Here is an 18,112-nt window from a genome sequence, read left to right as displayed (position 1 = left end):
GGAAAAAACTTTATTCCGCCACCATACAATGTTTTCAAGCATACTTGATAAAAAAACATTTGGTCGAAACATATGATGGCGGAATAAAGTTTTTTTCAATCTTTCACCTGGACTGGATGCTGTTCCATATTTTATTTTGGAGTTACTACGTCCAATTGGGTCTGTGGACTTTTTTTCTGATGTGCTGTCAGCTGTCTTTTTTTCTGAAAAAAAATTTTTTTTGTCACTTTTGCAAAAAACAAAGTCCCATCTATCAAAACATAGAATTCCAGGACCCCCAGAGTCGCTGTATTTCACATCCGTCCACTCTGATCACCCCCCATCGTCTGTGGAGAAAAGGAGCCATCACTCGGCTCTAACAGAAAACAATCGAAAACTTAGATCAGTTTTTGTCTTCCTTTAGGGGTTTTTTGCCACTGAAATATATATATATATATATATATAGATATATATATAGATAGAAAAGTTACAGGTTTGGTGTCACTGTAATCGCACTGACCTGGAGACTCTCATTCCCCGTTACTTTTAGGGCACAGTGAACCAAAAAACAATGGCACAAATATAGTTTTTGCAACTTTTCAGCAGACCTGTAATTATTGTTTTTTTAGTGTGAAATGAATGGGTTCATTCAAAACTATAACTCATCCCGCAAAAGACAAGCCCCTCGTACGGCCGCAATGAGTTACCGCTCACTGACCAATAAGAAGAAAAAAAGGGAATGCAGAAAAAAAATGAAGAATCATCAGCATTACACCTAGAGGGGGAAAGGAGAACTACAGGACTGAGAGCAGCGAGGGACAATCATCCTGCTACTAGGAAAGGCGAAACACCTGGTGGGGGAGGAGCGTCTCTGAGGGGCGTGGCTTAGCCCGCAGTAAATCGCAACCTGCCTCCAGCTATATATTATCGGAACTGCTGATTTGTCAATACATGTCATATGACCATCTCACTAGTGAAATGCGCATGTGCGGCAGTATTACGTCGGTTGCAACCAATGGGAGCCGCTTTTGTGCCACGGCTTAGCCAATAGCAGACATCTAAATCACTGTGGGGACGGTTCTCAGTGGTCAGTGCGCGGGATGCCTCCGGTGGTCGCAGTGTGTTAATGTTACGGTCCCTGGGCGGGTGTGATGGCGGAGGAGGAGAAGAAGAAGCCGGAAGAACGGGCTGCGTCCCCGCCATTGTTAGTGTTTCTGGAGTCGTCTGCGGAGAGTGAAGGAGCGGCGTCGCCACACACCCCGGTCACCACTCCACAGGCGGCGGGCAGAGCGGCTCCCGGCAGTGCGGTCAGGTTTTTGCCCGGCCGAACACGGGAAGATGAAGCAGGAGAAGAAGAACCGCTGCTAAAGAGGACCGGGGTCACCTCACCGAAGGCGGCGAGGAAGGGGGGAGCGCGGCTCAGCTCGTCCTCAGACCGGGAGAGTCTGCTGAGCAGTGCGGGTAAGTGCGGGGCGCCGCCTGGCGGTCAGTGCAGGAGGTGCGTAGCGAGGTGCGCCGCCTGGCGGTCAGTGCAGGAGGTGCGCAGCGAGGTGCGCCGCCTGGCGGTCAGTGCAGGAGGTGCGCAGCGAGGTGCGCCGCCTGGCGGTCAGTGCAGGAGGTGCGCAGCGAGGTGCGCCGCCTGGCGGTCAGTGCAGGAGGTGCGCAGCGAGGTGCGCCGCCTGGCGGTCAGTGCAGGAGGTGCGCAGCGAGGTGCGCCGCCTGGCGGTCAGTGCAGGAGGTGCGCAGCGAGGTGCGCCGCCTGGCGGTCAGTGCAGGAGGTGTGTAGGGCCGGTGGAGCACAGGCTCTATATTTAGTAAATATGTGTAAAGCCGCCTTATACTATGCATGCATACTGTTCAGGTTTTCCAACTGGCAGAGGGTAAAACATGTCATCACATTTCTACTGACCTCGTAACTACATAGTCCAGACCTCCTCAGGTATAACATCGGCCAAAAAACTGTGCTGCTGGGAGCTTCATGGCGGAGCAGCTGCATGCAGCCGTACATCACCAAGCACAATGCGGATCGTTGGATGCAGAGGTGTAAAGCCGCCACCACTGGACTCTGGAGGAGACTTGTTCTGTGCAGTGACGGATCACACTTCTCTATCTGCGTCTGATGGACGAGTCTTGGGTTTGGTGATTCCAGGAGAACATTACCCCCTGACTGCATTGTAATTGTAGCTTCAGCTTTGTGGGGACAATTTGGGGAAGACCCCTATCTGCCCCCATGATTGTGCCCAGTGCACAAGGTCCATACAGACATGAAGAGGGAACATGAGCACAGAACCTGGACCTCCGCCCCATCCTATAATGGAGATTGTGAGCCCGACCTCCCCCCAACATCAGGGTCTGACCCCACAAATGCTCTTCTGGATGAAGGGGAAAAAATTCCCACAATCTTCAAAATCTTATAGAAATCTTTCCCAGAAGAGCGGAGCTGTTATATCTGCAGAGGAGCGATTCAATATTATGTCTATGGATGTAGGATAGGGGTAAGAATACCACTTGATGATGAATCTGGTGGGGGCACATACTTTTTCTCATATAATCTTTATTAGGTTTCCACTACATGTTATAAAAAAAAATTGTGCTGATTTTTCAGCTGTTGTGGCAGAATATCAGGTGCATGTCCCTTATTATGGTATAAAATGCTGAACAATGTTGCCCCATTGAGGGACTAGAGGGCCGCGCTTTGTGACTCTGCTGCGCACGGTGCTGCCTTCCGTTTCTGTTCTGTATGTACACACCAGATCGCAATCTGCCTTTTAAATGGGTTGTAAAATTTTAAAGGAATCTGTCAGAAGGGTTTTTGCTGTGTAATCTGAGGGCAGAATGAGGTAGGGGCCGAGACACTGATTCAGCGATGTCACTTACTAGGCTGTGTGCTGTTTTATCAGGGGTCAAACTCTGCCCCAGCACTGATTAGCATCTTACTGTCAATATACAATTTGAACAGAAAGCTGCTATCAGTGGTTTGGGCAGGCATGGCTTTCTGAGCTCTGCTACATCTAATAGGTCTGAGTTTACTGGGTGCGGCTGTTGACACCGCTGGAATCAGTCTCTTCCCCTCCATCATGCTGCTCTCAGATGAGTAAAGGTACCTTCACACGAAACGACATCGCTCCGTGACGTTGCAGCGTCCTCGCTAGCGATATCGTTTAGTTTGACACGCAGCAGCGATCAGGATCCTGCTGTGATGTCGCTGGTCGCTGAATAAAGTCCAGAACTTTATTTGGTCGTCCGATCGCTGTGTATCGTTGTGTTTGACACCAAATGCAACGATACCAGCGATGTTTTACACTGGTAACCAGGGTAAACATCGGGTTACCAAGCGCAGGGCCGCGCTTAGTAACCCGATGTTTACCCTGGTTACCAGCGTAAAAGTAAAAAAAACAAACAGTACATACTTACATGCGTCCCCCAGCGTCTGCTTCCTGACACTGAGCGCCGGCCCGAAAGTGAAAGCACCAGCGGTGACGTCACCGCTGTGCTTGTTAGGGCCGGCGCTCAGTCAGTGTCAGGAAGCAGACGCTGGGGGACGCATGTAAGTATGTACTGTTTGTTTTTTTTACTTTTACGCTGGTAACCAGGGTAAACATCGGGTTACTAAGCGCGGCCCTGCGCTTAGCAACCCGATGTTTACCCTGGTTACCCGGGGACCTCGGCATCGTTGGTCGCTGGAGAGCGGTCTGTATGACAGCTCTCCAGCGATCAAACAGCGACGCTGCAGCGATCGGCATCGTTGTCGCTATCGCTGCAGCGTCGCTTAATGTGACGGTACCTTAAGCGAAAACAAGGTGACAGATTCCTTTTAAGAGTCTCCATGCAGTAGCCATGCTTGTGGCCACTGCTGCCTCCTGAGGGGGTATTTCAGAGCCCCATTCTCTGGGATTCCTGGAGATTACAGCAGCCGGACCCCCATCGGACCACATGCAGGGCGTGAGGTTGGCAGTGTGCAGGGGGATACAAAGCCTCCTGGAGAACATTATCGCTGGAATTTACCTTGAGTGTTGACATTACACTAATCTTTGAGTACACGCTCTTATTGTCAGGCATGGATGAAGGGTGCGCCATAGAAAAGTAAACATAACTTTATTTTTTTGAGTTTCACGGTGAGAGGCCAACAGAATTTATCTGAAAATTTATCACTGATGCCCCTGAAAATCCCTGCTGTGATACGTCCCACAGATCTTTCATCACTTAGTCCATAGGTTAAAGGTACCTTCACACTCAACGAGAACGACAACGATCCGTGACGTTGCAGCGTCCTGGATAGCGATCTCGTTGTGTTTGACTCGCAGCAGCGATCTGGATCCTGCTGTGATATCGCTGGTCGGAGCTAGAAGTCCAGACCTTTATTTCGTCGCTGATCACCCGCTGTCATAGCTGGATCGGTGTGTGTGACACCGATCCAGCGATGTGTTCACTTGTAACCAGGGTAAATATCGGGTTACTAAGCGCAGGGCTGCGCTTAGTAACCCGATATTTACCCTGGTTACCATTGTAAAAGTAAAAAAAAACAGTACATACTCACCTTCTGATGTCTGTCACGTCCCCCGGCGTCCACGCGCTGCTGCAGGGAGCTTTCCCTGCACTGACTGTGTGAGCGCCGGCCGTAAAGCAGAGCACAGCGGTGACGTCACCGCTGTGGTCTGCTTTACTGCCGGCGCCGCTGACGCATTCAGTGCAGGAAAAGCTCTCTGCAGCAGCGCATGGACGCCGGGGGACGTGACAGACATCAGAATGTGAGTATGTAGTGTTTATTTTTTTTACTTTTACAATGGTAACCAGGGTAAATAACGGGTTACTAAGCGTGGCCCTGCACTTAGTAACCCGATGTTTACCCGGGTGCTGCAGGGGACTTCGGCATCGTTGAAGACAGTTTCAACGATGCCGAAGTCTTTCCCCTGATCGTTGGTCGCTGGATAGAGCTGTCTGTGTGACAGCTCCCCAGCGACCACACAACGACTTGCCAACGATCACGATCGCTGGTCGTGATCGTTGGTAAGTCGCTTAGTGTAACGGTACCTTTAGTGCGGTGGTCTCACTAGGATGCCCCATTCAGCTGACATCCGACCCCCTGTGAGTAGAGAAGCGGCAGCGTGCGCCCGGCTGTCCTAGTGTCACATCTGATGATGGTGTGTAGTAACTGTCGCATCACATAACTCTCAGATCAGCTGTTCTTACACCTCTGGTGTCTCGGAGGGTGGTTATAACGCCGTCTTCATAGGTGTGAGATGCGAATTGCTTTTCTGTACATGGATATTAATGAGGACGTCAGACATCGGGGATGTGTGATCTGTGAAACTGAAGGAGAGCTCAGGAAAAGAGAAGAACGCTGCTAATTAAAAGCTATTAATAAGTCTCCTCCTCAAACCCCATGTATTACCCCATGGCTTATGTTGTCTGCATTGCAGGCGTTTAACGTGAAGTCCTTGATGTTGTTCTGTCGGAACCAGAGATAAAACGGGCAAACGTAAGGTTCGAAGCCAAATTTTAATGGCTATGTGACAGTCGGAGGAGCATCTCCAAAATGGCAGGACTTGCGGAGTGCTCCTGGTGTACAGTGGTTAGTACCTAGGAAAGTAAGGACTGTCGTGAGATGATAAAGGGTTCTTGAGCTTACAAGGCATATGGGGAGCGAAGGTCATTAAGAGCGACTGTAGAACAAATTGCTGAAAAATGTTCCTGCCGGCCATGATACAGATGCTGGAAGTCGTAGAGCATCGCAGCTCGTCGTGATGCTGCTGACTGTTCCGTGAACCCGTGCTGAAATCAGAGCTCGACTATGGAGTAATGGAAGGAGGTGACCTGTCTGATTGTGTGGACACGATCTGGGAAACCCGGAGTCCTGATATATCGTGGATGTGACACTGACCAAGATATTCCCTAATGTCCTCCTTCAGCAGATAATGGCACATGGTGAGGTCCAGGAATGGACGATGAGGTCCAGATGACAACTTCTCCCCAAAGATCTCAGCCCTATCTAATGTGTTGAAAAAAAGTTAGATCAATAAAGGCCACAACTAGCAACTTACTAGACATAAAAGGATCTGCTAGGGCTAGATATGGACGAACTCCTCCGGGGGTCTTGAGCCTCGTTGGGTGGCTTCAGAGTTGCGACTGATCGTGCGCGTATTGTAGATAGGTCTGGATTTTCTGATGTCATTGCACCGTTGCACACCTGGCAGCCCTGTACGCTCCTATTTATGGCATCTGACATTGCACCTCGGCAGTGATTAGGAGGTAAGTCTCACATACAGGAGTATTTTTTCACTGTGAGATGGATATATGGCTGACAGAAGGGAAGATGTCTGGAGCACGGATGACTCAGCCAATGGGGACTGAGACTATGGACTCAACACAGACCTTGATGTAACGATCGCGGCCGAGGTTTTCAATGTAGTTCACACTGATCTTCCTAAATAATTCCTGTGTTTATTCCCCTACAAAACATCATTTGGCAGCTTGAGCTTAGCCCTTAGATCACTGCCAGCCTCTCGGGAAAAGTCCACGTGACGTCTGCACTTTCTGTATCCGGCGTTTCCTTCTGTTGTTCGAGAAGGCTGCAATCCTATAATGAGGTGTATCAGGACTCGTTATCCCACAGCTAACGAGGAGCAGACAGTAAGGGAAAATCAATGAGCCGGTGACTTCCGATGTCTGAGCGTCGCCGGCCCTGAATCGCATCATTATGTTTATTATAGATGTCTGCTTGTTTCGTGGTATCGCCATTAATGGCATATATTTTGTTTAATATTTCATCTGTAGGTCACGCTGCTCACGAAGAGCTCAATGTCATTCTAGATGACATTGAATTTGCTGATATCATTCACAGAGCGGAGCAAGCCATCGACAGCGGGGTCTTCCCAGAGCGAATATCCCAGGGATCAAGTGGAAGCTACTTTGTTAAAGATCCAAAGGCGGTGGGTATTGTTCAGCACCTCGATATGTTTGCGTACCTCCAGCTTTTGGCGTTTTCACAGCAGTCCGATCTGTCAGTGAAGGGGGTATGGATGAAGGTGGACACTAGTTTTATTTATTTATTGTTATTAAATTTCAAAGAAAAATACATAAGGGGTTCAGCAGGTCAAATGTAGCCACCGAGAAAGAACAACCACATTATCACAATATCTGAAGGCTGAATGCAGTTGACGGTAATGTCACAAGATGAGTAACTGGATGTACAATCTTACCAGTGTAGTGACTCGGAGGGTTTACGTAATCATGTAGAATAGTAAGAAAGAAGAGAGGAAACATAAACCCAGAGACACTCAAAGAAGGATGGATGGGATGGAGGGAGAACGACTGTGAGGCTCTAAGAGTACAGCTCATTTTTCTCCTATAAGATCGAGGTAGTCAGCAGAGGATCTAATCTCCAGCCAATATAACCAGGATTTCTAGAGTCGGCCATAGGAGTTATTAATCGTAGACGCAAGTTCCTCCGTTATCATAACCTCATTTATTTTGAAAAGACAAAGGGAGATTCTCACAGCCTATCTCTTTCCATAAGAGAGGAATGCATGCCCTAGTAGATGCTAGTGGGTGTCTCGGTATCAAATTTTTGTAAATTTTTTTTTTTTTTTAAAGGGACGTTGCTGTGATGAAGGATGAGAGCCGGATCCAGGGCTGAGATGAGATCTGTGATTTCACGTATCACTAGTAGAGTTGAGCTAATGTTTAAAAATTCTTTTCCGATTATGATCTTCGGCGAATATTGGTTTTGCAATATTTGCTGGACGTCATTGGGAGTTGAAATTACCATATATGTTCGGAACCAATCATCTAATATATAAAGCTGAATGTGTGTATGTCCGGGATTGGCATCTGAACCGTCGCAGCTACAGCCACAAAATTTTGCACAGTCACACGTCTGGACCCCGAGAGCGTCATAGGCTATGTTGTGAGGTGAAATTTTAACCCCGCGCTTTCCAATTCACCAAACAATTTTGCCCCTATCTACATAATGGGGAAAAAATGAAAGGAAAAGTGTTGGAGGCAAATTAACAGCTGCCAGATGTGAACAAGGGGGACTTAAAGAATGAGAGCGATGGCGCCAAAGAGTATATACTGTACAGTTGCTAAGGTGGGGCCCCTACATGGGATAATCACCACACCACCACGGGGATATGAACACGCACACAAAATGCGCCACACACTACCACGTGCTCGAACACATATACCACCCTCAGCGCACATTTCACCACACATACACCAACCTCGCCACATAAAAGTCGAAACACAAAAGTCGCAGCTCAAAACTCGCGACGCGCAAAACTCTCCACATGCAAAACTCGCCACACGTGCAAAACTCACCTCATGGAAAACTCGCCACACGCAAAACTTGCACAAGCGGAAAAATTGCCACATGCACACAAGTTGCAACACATGCAAAAGTTGCCTCACACAACTTGCACATACTCATAAAACTCGCCATGCGCAAAACTTGCTGCACACAACTTGCTACACTAACCTGTCACATGCAACTCGACACACAAAAAGTTGCTACACGCATGTCGCCACACAACTCATCTCACAAAAGTCGCTACATGCATGTCGCCACACGCAACTCAACACACACAACTTGACACACGAAACTCGCCCTAAAACACACACAAGTCTGATATTATCCTTCAAAAATAAAAATCTGATTAATAAGCAGACAAACTACAAGAGCAACAAATGTACCATATAGGAATCCGGCAGCTGTCAGTCACATAACCAGTCTATTATGTGTATGTGTGAGCTAATATATACTGCCAGGGGGTGGGCTTACTGTTGGCTGGGGATTTATCAGGCTGCCAATTTAGCTTACAAATACTGAGGTAAAAATACTGACCAAATAACGTGTGAACGAGGTCTAATACAGGAGGAGATGACATACAGATATATACTATATACAGGAGGAGATGACACACAGGTATATACTATTTACAGGGGAGATGACACACAGGTATATACTATATACAGGAGGAGATGACACACAGATATATACTATATACAGGAGAGATGACACACAGGTATATACTATATAGAGGAGATGACATACAGGTATATACTATATACAGGAGCAGATTACCTACAGGTATATAGTATATACAGGAGGAGATGAGACACAGATATATACTATATATAGGTGAGATGACACACAGGTATATACTATATACAGGAGATTACATACAGGTATATACTATATACAGGGGAGATGACACACAGCAGGTATACACTATATACAGGGGAGATGACATACAGGTATATACTATATACAGATGACATACAGGTGTATACTATATATAAAGGAGATGACAAACATGTATATACTGAGGTGAAAATGAAAAGGTGTGAGTGCAAAATGAGGGGAGTGAGGGAAAATAGTGGAGTGATCGGAAAATGACAGATGTGAGGGCGAAATGACAAGTGTTAGGGGGGAATGAGAGGAGTGAGGGGGAAAATGAGAGGCGTGATGGGAAAATAAGAGAAGTGAGGTGCTATAACTAACCACAGATATTTACTATGCCCAGGCAACGCCGGGCTCTTCAGCTAGTCATATAAATTTGGCACAAATGGGGTAGCAATATGGCACGAATATGGCAAATTTCGATTCAGCTACCAAATCTGAACATATTCGCTCAACTCTAATCACTAGTTGTACTTTTTCCCAGAAAGGAGAGAAGTTTGCAAGACCAAAAGAAATATGTAATGGATCACACTCCTCCCCGCATCTACCAACACATGGGACCGGAGTATAGTGTAATTTTTTTGACAGCCTCATGTAATTGTGTGCAGATGGATTGTTTGTGTCGGGGTGCAGACATGTCTCCACTAATCGTTCGTCAGGGTACGACCCAGATTGCCCTCCCATTGGGCCTAAACCGGGTTTTAGGCTGGTCCAGGGGGTCACTCAGAAGGGGTTATGAGAGACAAAATATCCCTTAAAGGGAAGGTGCCGTAAAAAAAAAATTTTTTTTACAGCAATTGTAAAAATGTAAAGAATTAATGTTTAAATTTTCTTAAAAAATATTTTCATTTGTTTATAATTTAGTAAAATATGAAAAATAATTTGAAAAGTTTTGGAATTTCCACTTTTAAACACTAGGGGGAGCAGCTGCTGAAATTTCAGAAAAACCTAGTGTACAACTAGCTCACATTACTGCACTGCAGTAATTATGGGCGGAGTCTGCTGACGTGTGTGATGTCTCCTCTCCTTCCATGTGTTTGCTAAGGGATGAGAGGATTCAGGAACCCAGTGAGCAGCCATTTTGTTGGTGACTGCAGAGTAAGGCTGCCGTCACACTAGCAGGATTTGGTCAGTATTTTACCTCAGTATGTGTAAGCCAAAACCAGGAGTGGAGCAATTAGAGGAAAAGTATAACAGAAACATATGCACCCACTCCTGGTTTTGGCTTACAAATACTGAGGTAAAATACTGACCAAATACTGAACGTGTGACCGCAGCCTTATACTGACAAGTAGACAGTCACCGAGGATGGCAGGCAGCAAGGATTCTGGGAGATATGTGGTGGAGGGAGCAGGGTGACAGCAGCACAGAGTATTTCAGGAGAGCAGTGTGCTGGTCTATGGGGGGCACCATGTTCAGTGCGCGGAGCAGCCAGGGATTGTACATAGAGCGCTGTCTTTTATACACATGGATGGACCGTCTGCTCCACAGAAATCCAGGAAACATTTCTGCGGATTGATGGCCTGTTCTGATCCAGACTCTGCATGCAAAGACCCCATTCCCCTCCTCACATCCTGTCTTCTCCATCCTGTCCTGGCGATGTGTGAAAGTGAGACGACAGGCGAAGTACGGGGTGACACTGGGGGAAATGTAGCCATAGAGTAATGATAAAAATGAGACCCCTCTCTTCAGCTGCCTCACCAGCCCTGACTGCACCTAACTGGAGGTCATGCTGCCCCCTCTATTACCCCAGACCCGCGTGCAGGTGCTCAGCCAGAACCACCATAGAATGGGTCCGCTTTCTGAAGATAATACTGCCATAGTGTTCTCACATAATACCGCTATATAGATCACACATAATACCGCCATATACATCACACACAATACTATCAAATAGATCACACAATACTGTCATACAGTTCTCACATACCATATAGATCACACATAATACCGCCATATAATTCTCACCTAGTACTTCCACATAGATCACACATAATCCCACAATATAGTTCTCATATACCACCGTCATATAGTTTTTACATCATTCCACAACACTGAGCAAACATAATATTGCCATATAGATCACATATAATACCGTCACATAGATCACACAATACTTGGCGGCATAATGTGTGGTCTTTATGGGAGTATATGTGATATATATATATATAATCTCGGCATTATACGTGATCCATATGGTATTGTGCTGCTCTAGGGAGGTGAGAGACGTATGGTGGAAGGAGCAGGGTGACAGGAGCACAGTATTTCAGGACAGCAGTGTACTGGTCTGTGGGTGGGAGGGTGTGCTCACACTCACACGCTCGCAACTGTATAATAGCCTTTACTGGCTATTAAAATGGGGGCCCCCTTATAATTAATAACCATCAAATATTATGCAGACAGCTGCGGGCTGACATTAATAGCCTAGAAAGGGGCCATGGATACTGCCCCCCCCCCCCTAGGCTAAAAACATCAGCTCTCAGCCGCCTTTTACATGCGCCTTTTCTGGCGCTTTGCCTGGCAATTTCCACTTACCCTGTAGCGGTAGCAAGTGGGGTTCATATTTGTGGGGTTAATGTCACCTCCATATTGTCCAGTGACATCAAGCCCACGGCTTAGGCTTCTTTCACACTTCAGTCGTTTGGCGTCAGTCACTTCCGACAAAGTGACGGATCGACGGATCCGTCACAATTGTTGAAAAAACGGATGTAACGGATCCGTTTTTTTGACGGATCCGTTACTCGGGGGTTGTATATACTTTTTGGAGCATGCGCAATTGAAAAAAATTGAAAAAACGGATTGGGGCGACGGATCCGTCGAAATAACGGTTGCGACGGATCCGTCGCCCATAGGTGGCCATTCTATGGAATGACGGACGCGACGGATCCGTCGCGATCCGTCATTTCAACGGAGACAAAAAACGTTGCAATGACCGTCAATGTCTAGATGACGTCCGCTAAATTTTGACGGATCCGTCGCATGACGGATGGAACGGACGACCATCCGTCACAATCCGTCGCTAATGCAAGTCTATGGGGAAAAAAACGGATCCGTTGAAAAAAAAACGGATCCGTTTTTTGAGGAAAATGGCGGATTTAGACTGACGCCAAACAACTGAAGTGTGAAAGAGGCCTTAGTAAAATGGAGAGGCGTCTATAAGGCACCCATCCATTACTAATCCTATAGTTGTATTGTAAATAAAAACTCGGCCAGAATAAAGTCCTTTTATTAATCTTTTTTAAACCATACCGAACGCATAATCCTCGACTCCCTCATCTCCCACAACAAAAATAATAAACCACATTGAGGAAAGACACGCAGGGGGGAGAGGAGTGCATAGGAGAGGATTAGATACTGACTGCTGAGCCGTGTATCTAATCCTGGCCTGTGTGATACCGACAGCTGAGCCGTGTATCTAATCCTGTCCTGTGTGATACCGACTGCTGAGCCGTGTGTCTAATCCTGTCCTGTGTGATACCGACTGCTGAGCCGTGTATCTAATCCTGTCATGTGTGATACCGACTGCTGAGCCGTGTATCTAATCCTGTCCTGTGTGATACTGACTGCTGAGGACACAGTACACGGGACAGGATTAGCTACCCAGGACAGAGGTAGCAGTGGTAGGTGTATACAGAGGCAGGCAGGCAGTGGTATACAGAGGCAGGCAGGCAGTGGTATACAGAGGCAGGCAGTGGTATACAGAGGCAGACAGTGGTATACAGAGGAAGGCAGGCAGGTAGCAGTGGTATACAGAGGCAGGCAGGCAGTGGTATACAGAGGCAGGCAGGCAGTGGTATACAGAGGCAGGCAGACAGTGGTATACAGAGGCAGGCAGGCAGGTAGCAGTGGTATACAGAGGCAGGCAGTGCTAGGTGGTATATAGGGGCTGGTAGCAGTGGTAGATGCATAAGAAAATAAAAACGCTGTACTTACCTTCTTTCCTCTACCAGGAAGTGCTGAGTCATGTTCAGGGCAGAGCAGTGTGACGATCTCTCTGCTCTGCTCTGAACAGGTCGGCAGTGATTGCAGCCTGTAATGTAATACTAAGTACAGGCTGCAATCACAGCTCCTCGCTGCAGATACTTACCCTGGACCCCCGCTTCCCAGCAGCAGCTTCTCCCAGCAGCAGCTTCTGCCATCGCACGCACTGAGCTGTGTGTGCGATGGCAGAGGGAAATAAACAAAACGGCCGCGATCTCCTCTCACAGCTGTGACGTGGCAGCTCAGTGGGCGTGGCCAAGTCATAGCTGAGAGGCAGGAGATGCGGTCGGAGCCCGACCATTGGCTCCTATGCCCATGGCTGCCGTAAGTGAGGTGTGCAAGTGTCGTGCCCAGACACTTACACCCACACTAATGAAAATGGCGGCCTCCAGTAGTGAATGTAAAAGTGAATAAATAAAAAAGTATGAAAGAGGTACATTTACTTTTGTATTAAAAATAATTGATTGTATAATCAATAATTATTAATACAAAAACTAAAATCACGGCACCCTCCCTTTAAGGGACCTGTGTTCAGGCACTCCACTTAAGCCATTTTTATAAAAAGCCCTAGGTGAGGAGTGGCGGTAGTGAGAGAGCTGAGCAATTCTCCAGAATCCCAAGGAACAAGGACAGAGGGGCGCGGAGGATGTGCCTTTGAAGGCCATATGTTTTCAACTCTGAAATGCGTCACTCTAAAACAGCCACTGTTTAGCCAAGAACAAAAAACGTCATCTTCTATCTCTGGGGGGTAAAAGTGGATTACCCAAGATGGGGTGCTTGGAGGGGGATTGATGAACGTAGTATGGGATTATTGCAGCATGAAAGAATGGCCCCAATCGTGGGATGAGTTCTAAGTGCAGTAACTGTAGACAGGTCTGACCAAGGAGTAGTAATTGGAGGGATGTTTGTAAAGCTTTGTGTAATCCTGACCTAAGCTTTCCTAGAACCAGTCGTCCACCAGTCCAGAACTCTAGCGAGGTGGGAGCCAATGTAATATGATCTGAAGTCAGGCAAGGCTGAACCCCCTGATGACATAGGACGGTACAGTATGGCTCTACTGATGCGGGAGGTCTACCAGATCATATGAAAGTAGTCTGAACCGCAGTAAGACTCCTAAAGGACGAGGGGATGCCAATCGGAAGAGCTGGAATGACACCTAGTACTGGAGGGGGAATATTAATTTTGAAGATTGCACTTCTACCGAACCATGTAAAGTTGTGCGCCTGTTAATAAATTAGGCGGTGGCCCGCATCCGAAACTCCAGCCGTGTGTATATATATATATATATATATATATATATTTTTTTTTAATTGATGTTTTGAAAAATGATTGCCCGGTACTCTCTTCAAGCATCTCCTGATGGAATCCCCTCCGAACTAGGCACTGTGCAACTGAGCAGCTGCAAAAAAAAATACAATTTTTCCAACCCCCCCCCCCCCCCCCCAAAAAAAACAAAAACAAAAAAAAAAAAAACCCTCAAACCGTTTCCATTTGAAAACTTGTCATTAGGGAACGGATGAAAGAACTGCGTGTGAACATGGCCTTAAGTTCCTTTGCTTCTGGTCATGGACGTTCACTCTGCAAGTTTGGCTGCAGCTCTTATGCAAAGTCACTCTCCATAATGAAATATGTAGATGTGGGAAGTGCTTTCCATCCGTCTCAGACTGCAGAGCTGCCGCAGCCGCCGGGACTTTCTGCTAATGGGCTGCCAAGAATAGGGAAGAAATGTGACACCTGCTCCGTGCACTTCTCCAGCTCAGATTTATACTCCGAGTATATCCTATTCTATGTATTATAGTTCGCCGATATGGGTAAAGGGCATTGTACAGGAGGGGGAGGTGGTGAGCTGTGACCACCTATTGTGATTGGTGGATGCTGTGTTATCAGCCATTGTGATCCTGTCCTTTTTTTTTCTTTCATATTTTTAATTTCTTTTGCTACTTTTTTCTAGAAAATAATTGGAGTGTTTAAACCAAAATCCGAAGAGCCTTACGGTAACCTTAACCCAAAATGGACCAAATATTTTCACAAAGTCTGCTGCCCCTGCTGCTTTGGACGCGGTTGCCTTGTCCCGAATCAGGGATACCTCTCTGAAGCTGGAGCATATTTAGTAGATGAAAAGCTGGGCTTAGGCGTTGTACCCAAAACCAAGGTAATGCCATTTGTGTTTTATAGTTCTCGGACGTGTGGGCCGTATATTGGACCGTATTCCTCATTTCAATCACCGAAACTGTTCATATGTTAATGGATTTACACTGCGAGTGTACAGGTGAGAGATGACTGGGACAGCCTGATCATCCTGCTGTCCCTGCTCCCCCCCCTACACAGATAACAGAACCTGGAAGGAAAAGTTCATTCTGCCTCCTGATGTTAGATGAGGACTGAGCCCCCACAATTGCAGCTAGAGCTGTGGAGTTGAAGAGCTCTGCCATATTATAGTTTTCATAAAACCCTTTGACTGCAGGTCACTGCCTGTTTGGCTGTGATCCCTGGCCTAGTGTAAATGTTTGTCTTGTTGGCAGGCTCCTCTCCACCAGCCTTCCTGTATAAATTTTCAGATTTCACTTTTTAACTCTTACCTGTGGCTGTTTTTTTTTTTTTTTTTTCTTATTATTCACCTTTTGGTCTTCTTTTCAAGGCAGTCTGGCTCGTCAGCGAAACCTTCAACTACAGTGCAATAGATCGTGCTAAATCAAGAGGCAAAAAATACGCTTTAGAAAAAGTGCCAACAGTGGGTCGCAAATTTCACCGTATCGGTTTACCTCCCAAGGTAAGAAGTTGCCTGAGCCTCCGTCATAGAAAGCGACAATAATGCAGCAAGAGAACCGACAGACCCGGCTACAAGTAGGGTCCTTGGATGTTTTGTGTGTGTGACGGAGCTGGTCCAGTCATGTCTTCTGTTTTAAAATGGAAACCAGGATGTGAACAGAACAGATACTGCTCTGATTTATGACCACATTCCTGCTTTTATTGAAGCACCCCAGTCCTGAAAACTGGACCCAAGGGCGTAGCTGCAAGTTCTTTATCAGATGCTACCTGTAAAGTTGACTTTGCATATATGATGCTTTTCTTAGAGTTTTCATAATTTCTTCTGTAGCGATCAGTTCCTGAACAGACGGAGAGGATTTGTTTTGTTTTTGTTCTTTTAAAACTGTTGCACTTCACATTTACAGAGGTTGTCTCAAGTGATGCCGCTTAGATTGCAGACACTCTCATCTTTGCTTATTTTTTGCAGGTCGGTTCCTTTCAGCTTTTTGTGGACGGGTATAAAGAAGCAGACTACTGGCTCAAGAGGTTCGAAACTGAACCTTTACCCGAGAACATCAGGAAGCAGCTGCAATCTCAGTTTGAGAGGCTTGTCATTCTAGACTATGTGATAAGAAATACCGGTAAGTGGTAGGAAGGCACAGGGGTGAGAGGACACGCACACATCGCTGTTTAATACAACTGTACGGTTTTATTCAGTCGTCATGACAGCACTAACGAGAGAGGGGATCCGCCCTTCAGGGACAGGAAACCTACAGAGCTAAAAGGGCGGCACCTCTCTCCCGCATCAGTTGGTTTCCTGTCCCTGACAGGGGACTCTACAGAGGCCTTTAGAAGAAAGGCGAAGAAAGAAGTTTTGACCCAGGTCCAACTCACCGATCCTGGAGGCGGGATGGCCCCTTCCCCGGTGTTGATCGCGACGCTGGAAGTGCCGCACCACAGAGGGCTGTGGAGGTAGGCAGCAGCACGGCAGAAGCAGCCTTCAGGGGGAGTGCTGTCTCGAGCGGTGTCCCATCGCCAGGTACAGGTAAGTACTATGTGGGAGGCCCTCCTGAATTGCGAACGCCGTCGGTAATTTAGGTACTCCTCTGGTGGTGGTCCCCTTGGCGGGCACATCGCTTCGGCGACATAAGAGACAACGGTGCCCTTGCGGTCGGCTCTGGCGGCAGCGCTAGCGTTTCCCCTCTGGCACCGGCGTTCTAGGCGGCACAGGCGCTGCGTTCGGCGTCCCGGATGCGTCGCACCGGAGTTGACGCGTGTGAAGGGGCGGGGCTTAGTGCGGTAGCATGCGATGACGCCCGGCACAGTGCGTCTCATCGGTGAAAAAACATGGCGGCGCCCGTCGGTCTCCCCTGAATAGACTGCGTGGACCTTTTTCGTTTGGAAGTTGCGGTGGTGCTTCCTGGCTGACAGTGTGAGTGCCATTGGCGGGGGTCTCGGGGGGGGGGGGGGGGAGAGGAGGGGCCTCCCACATGCCGTATTGTACCAGGCAGTTCACCAGGATTGGCCGGCTGTCCCCCATCTGGGGGAGGTACCTTGAGTGGGCCGGCTACTTAATGATTCAGTGGTGGCTTCCTCTTGCTTCATATCCATTGTTACAATGGAGTCTCAGGAGCAGGATCCGTTGCCTTCTGAGCAACAGTGTCAACCCCTGGAGAAGCCCCATGCAGCAAACACCCAGCGACGTTCTAGTGGCAGTAGTCGTCCTGGAGGTAGAGCTGATCAATCTTCTAAAGCCGGAAAGTCCTCAAACCGGATGGATATTGCTTCGGTGGAGAGGGTCCCCCCGCAATCTTCGGTACCACTCAGACACTATAGGGGTAAGTGATCCTCGTGAAAGTTCACTTAGTGATTTGTGTCTCCCCTTATTTCCCTTTCTCACATCAGGGAAAAAAGCGGTCCTCTAAGTCCAAGCACAAGGAATGTGCAGAATGTGGTATTCCTCTCCCAGACGAATACGTTAAACTATGTGGTCCGTGTATCCAGCGTCTAATAGCGGAGGAGACACCAGATTTCGCTACTAGTCTAAGACAAATTGTTAGACAAGAGATTAGAAGTTCTTCAAGATCCCAATCTCAGAGTAGGGGGTCTAAAATAATAGACCCTGGATCCCCAAGTTCACGTGAGGACAGTGACTTAGGAGATCTAAAGTCAGAAGCTTCTCACACATCGGTATCCTCCTCGGACACTGAGTACGGACATTCT

General features: G+C 47.4%; 1 protein-coding gene across 1 annotated transcript in view; it reads left to right on the top strand.

Moving 5' to 3' along the window:
- Nucleotides 1-959: 959 nt before the first annotated feature.
- Nucleotides 960-18,112, top strand: part of PI4K2B (phosphatidylinositol 4-kinase type 2 beta) — a 29,592-nt gene continuing 12,439 nt past the window's right edge. The window contains exons 1-5 of the mRNA XM_077249928.1: nt 960-1,440; nt 6,754-6,908; nt 15,093-15,293; nt 15,780-15,911; nt 16,377-16,530. Coding sequence (XP_077106043.1) covers nt 1,131-1,440; nt 6,754-6,908; nt 15,093-15,293; nt 15,780-15,911; nt 16,377-16,530 — 952 coding nt within the window. The 5' untranslated portion in view covers nt 960-1,130. The remainder of the gene's footprint in view (nt 1,441-6,753; nt 6,909-15,092; nt 15,294-15,779; nt 15,912-16,376; nt 16,531-18,112) is intronic.

This window comes from Ranitomeya variabilis, chromosome 4, assembly GCF_051348905.1.
Source record: "Ranitomeya variabilis isolate aRanVar5 chromosome 4, aRanVar5.hap1, whole genome shotgun sequence".
Taxonomy (NCBI): Eukaryota; Metazoa; Chordata; class Amphibia; order Anura; family Dendrobatidae; genus Ranitomeya; species Ranitomeya variabilis.
This window is presented reverse-complemented; position numbering and strand designations above follow the sequence as displayed.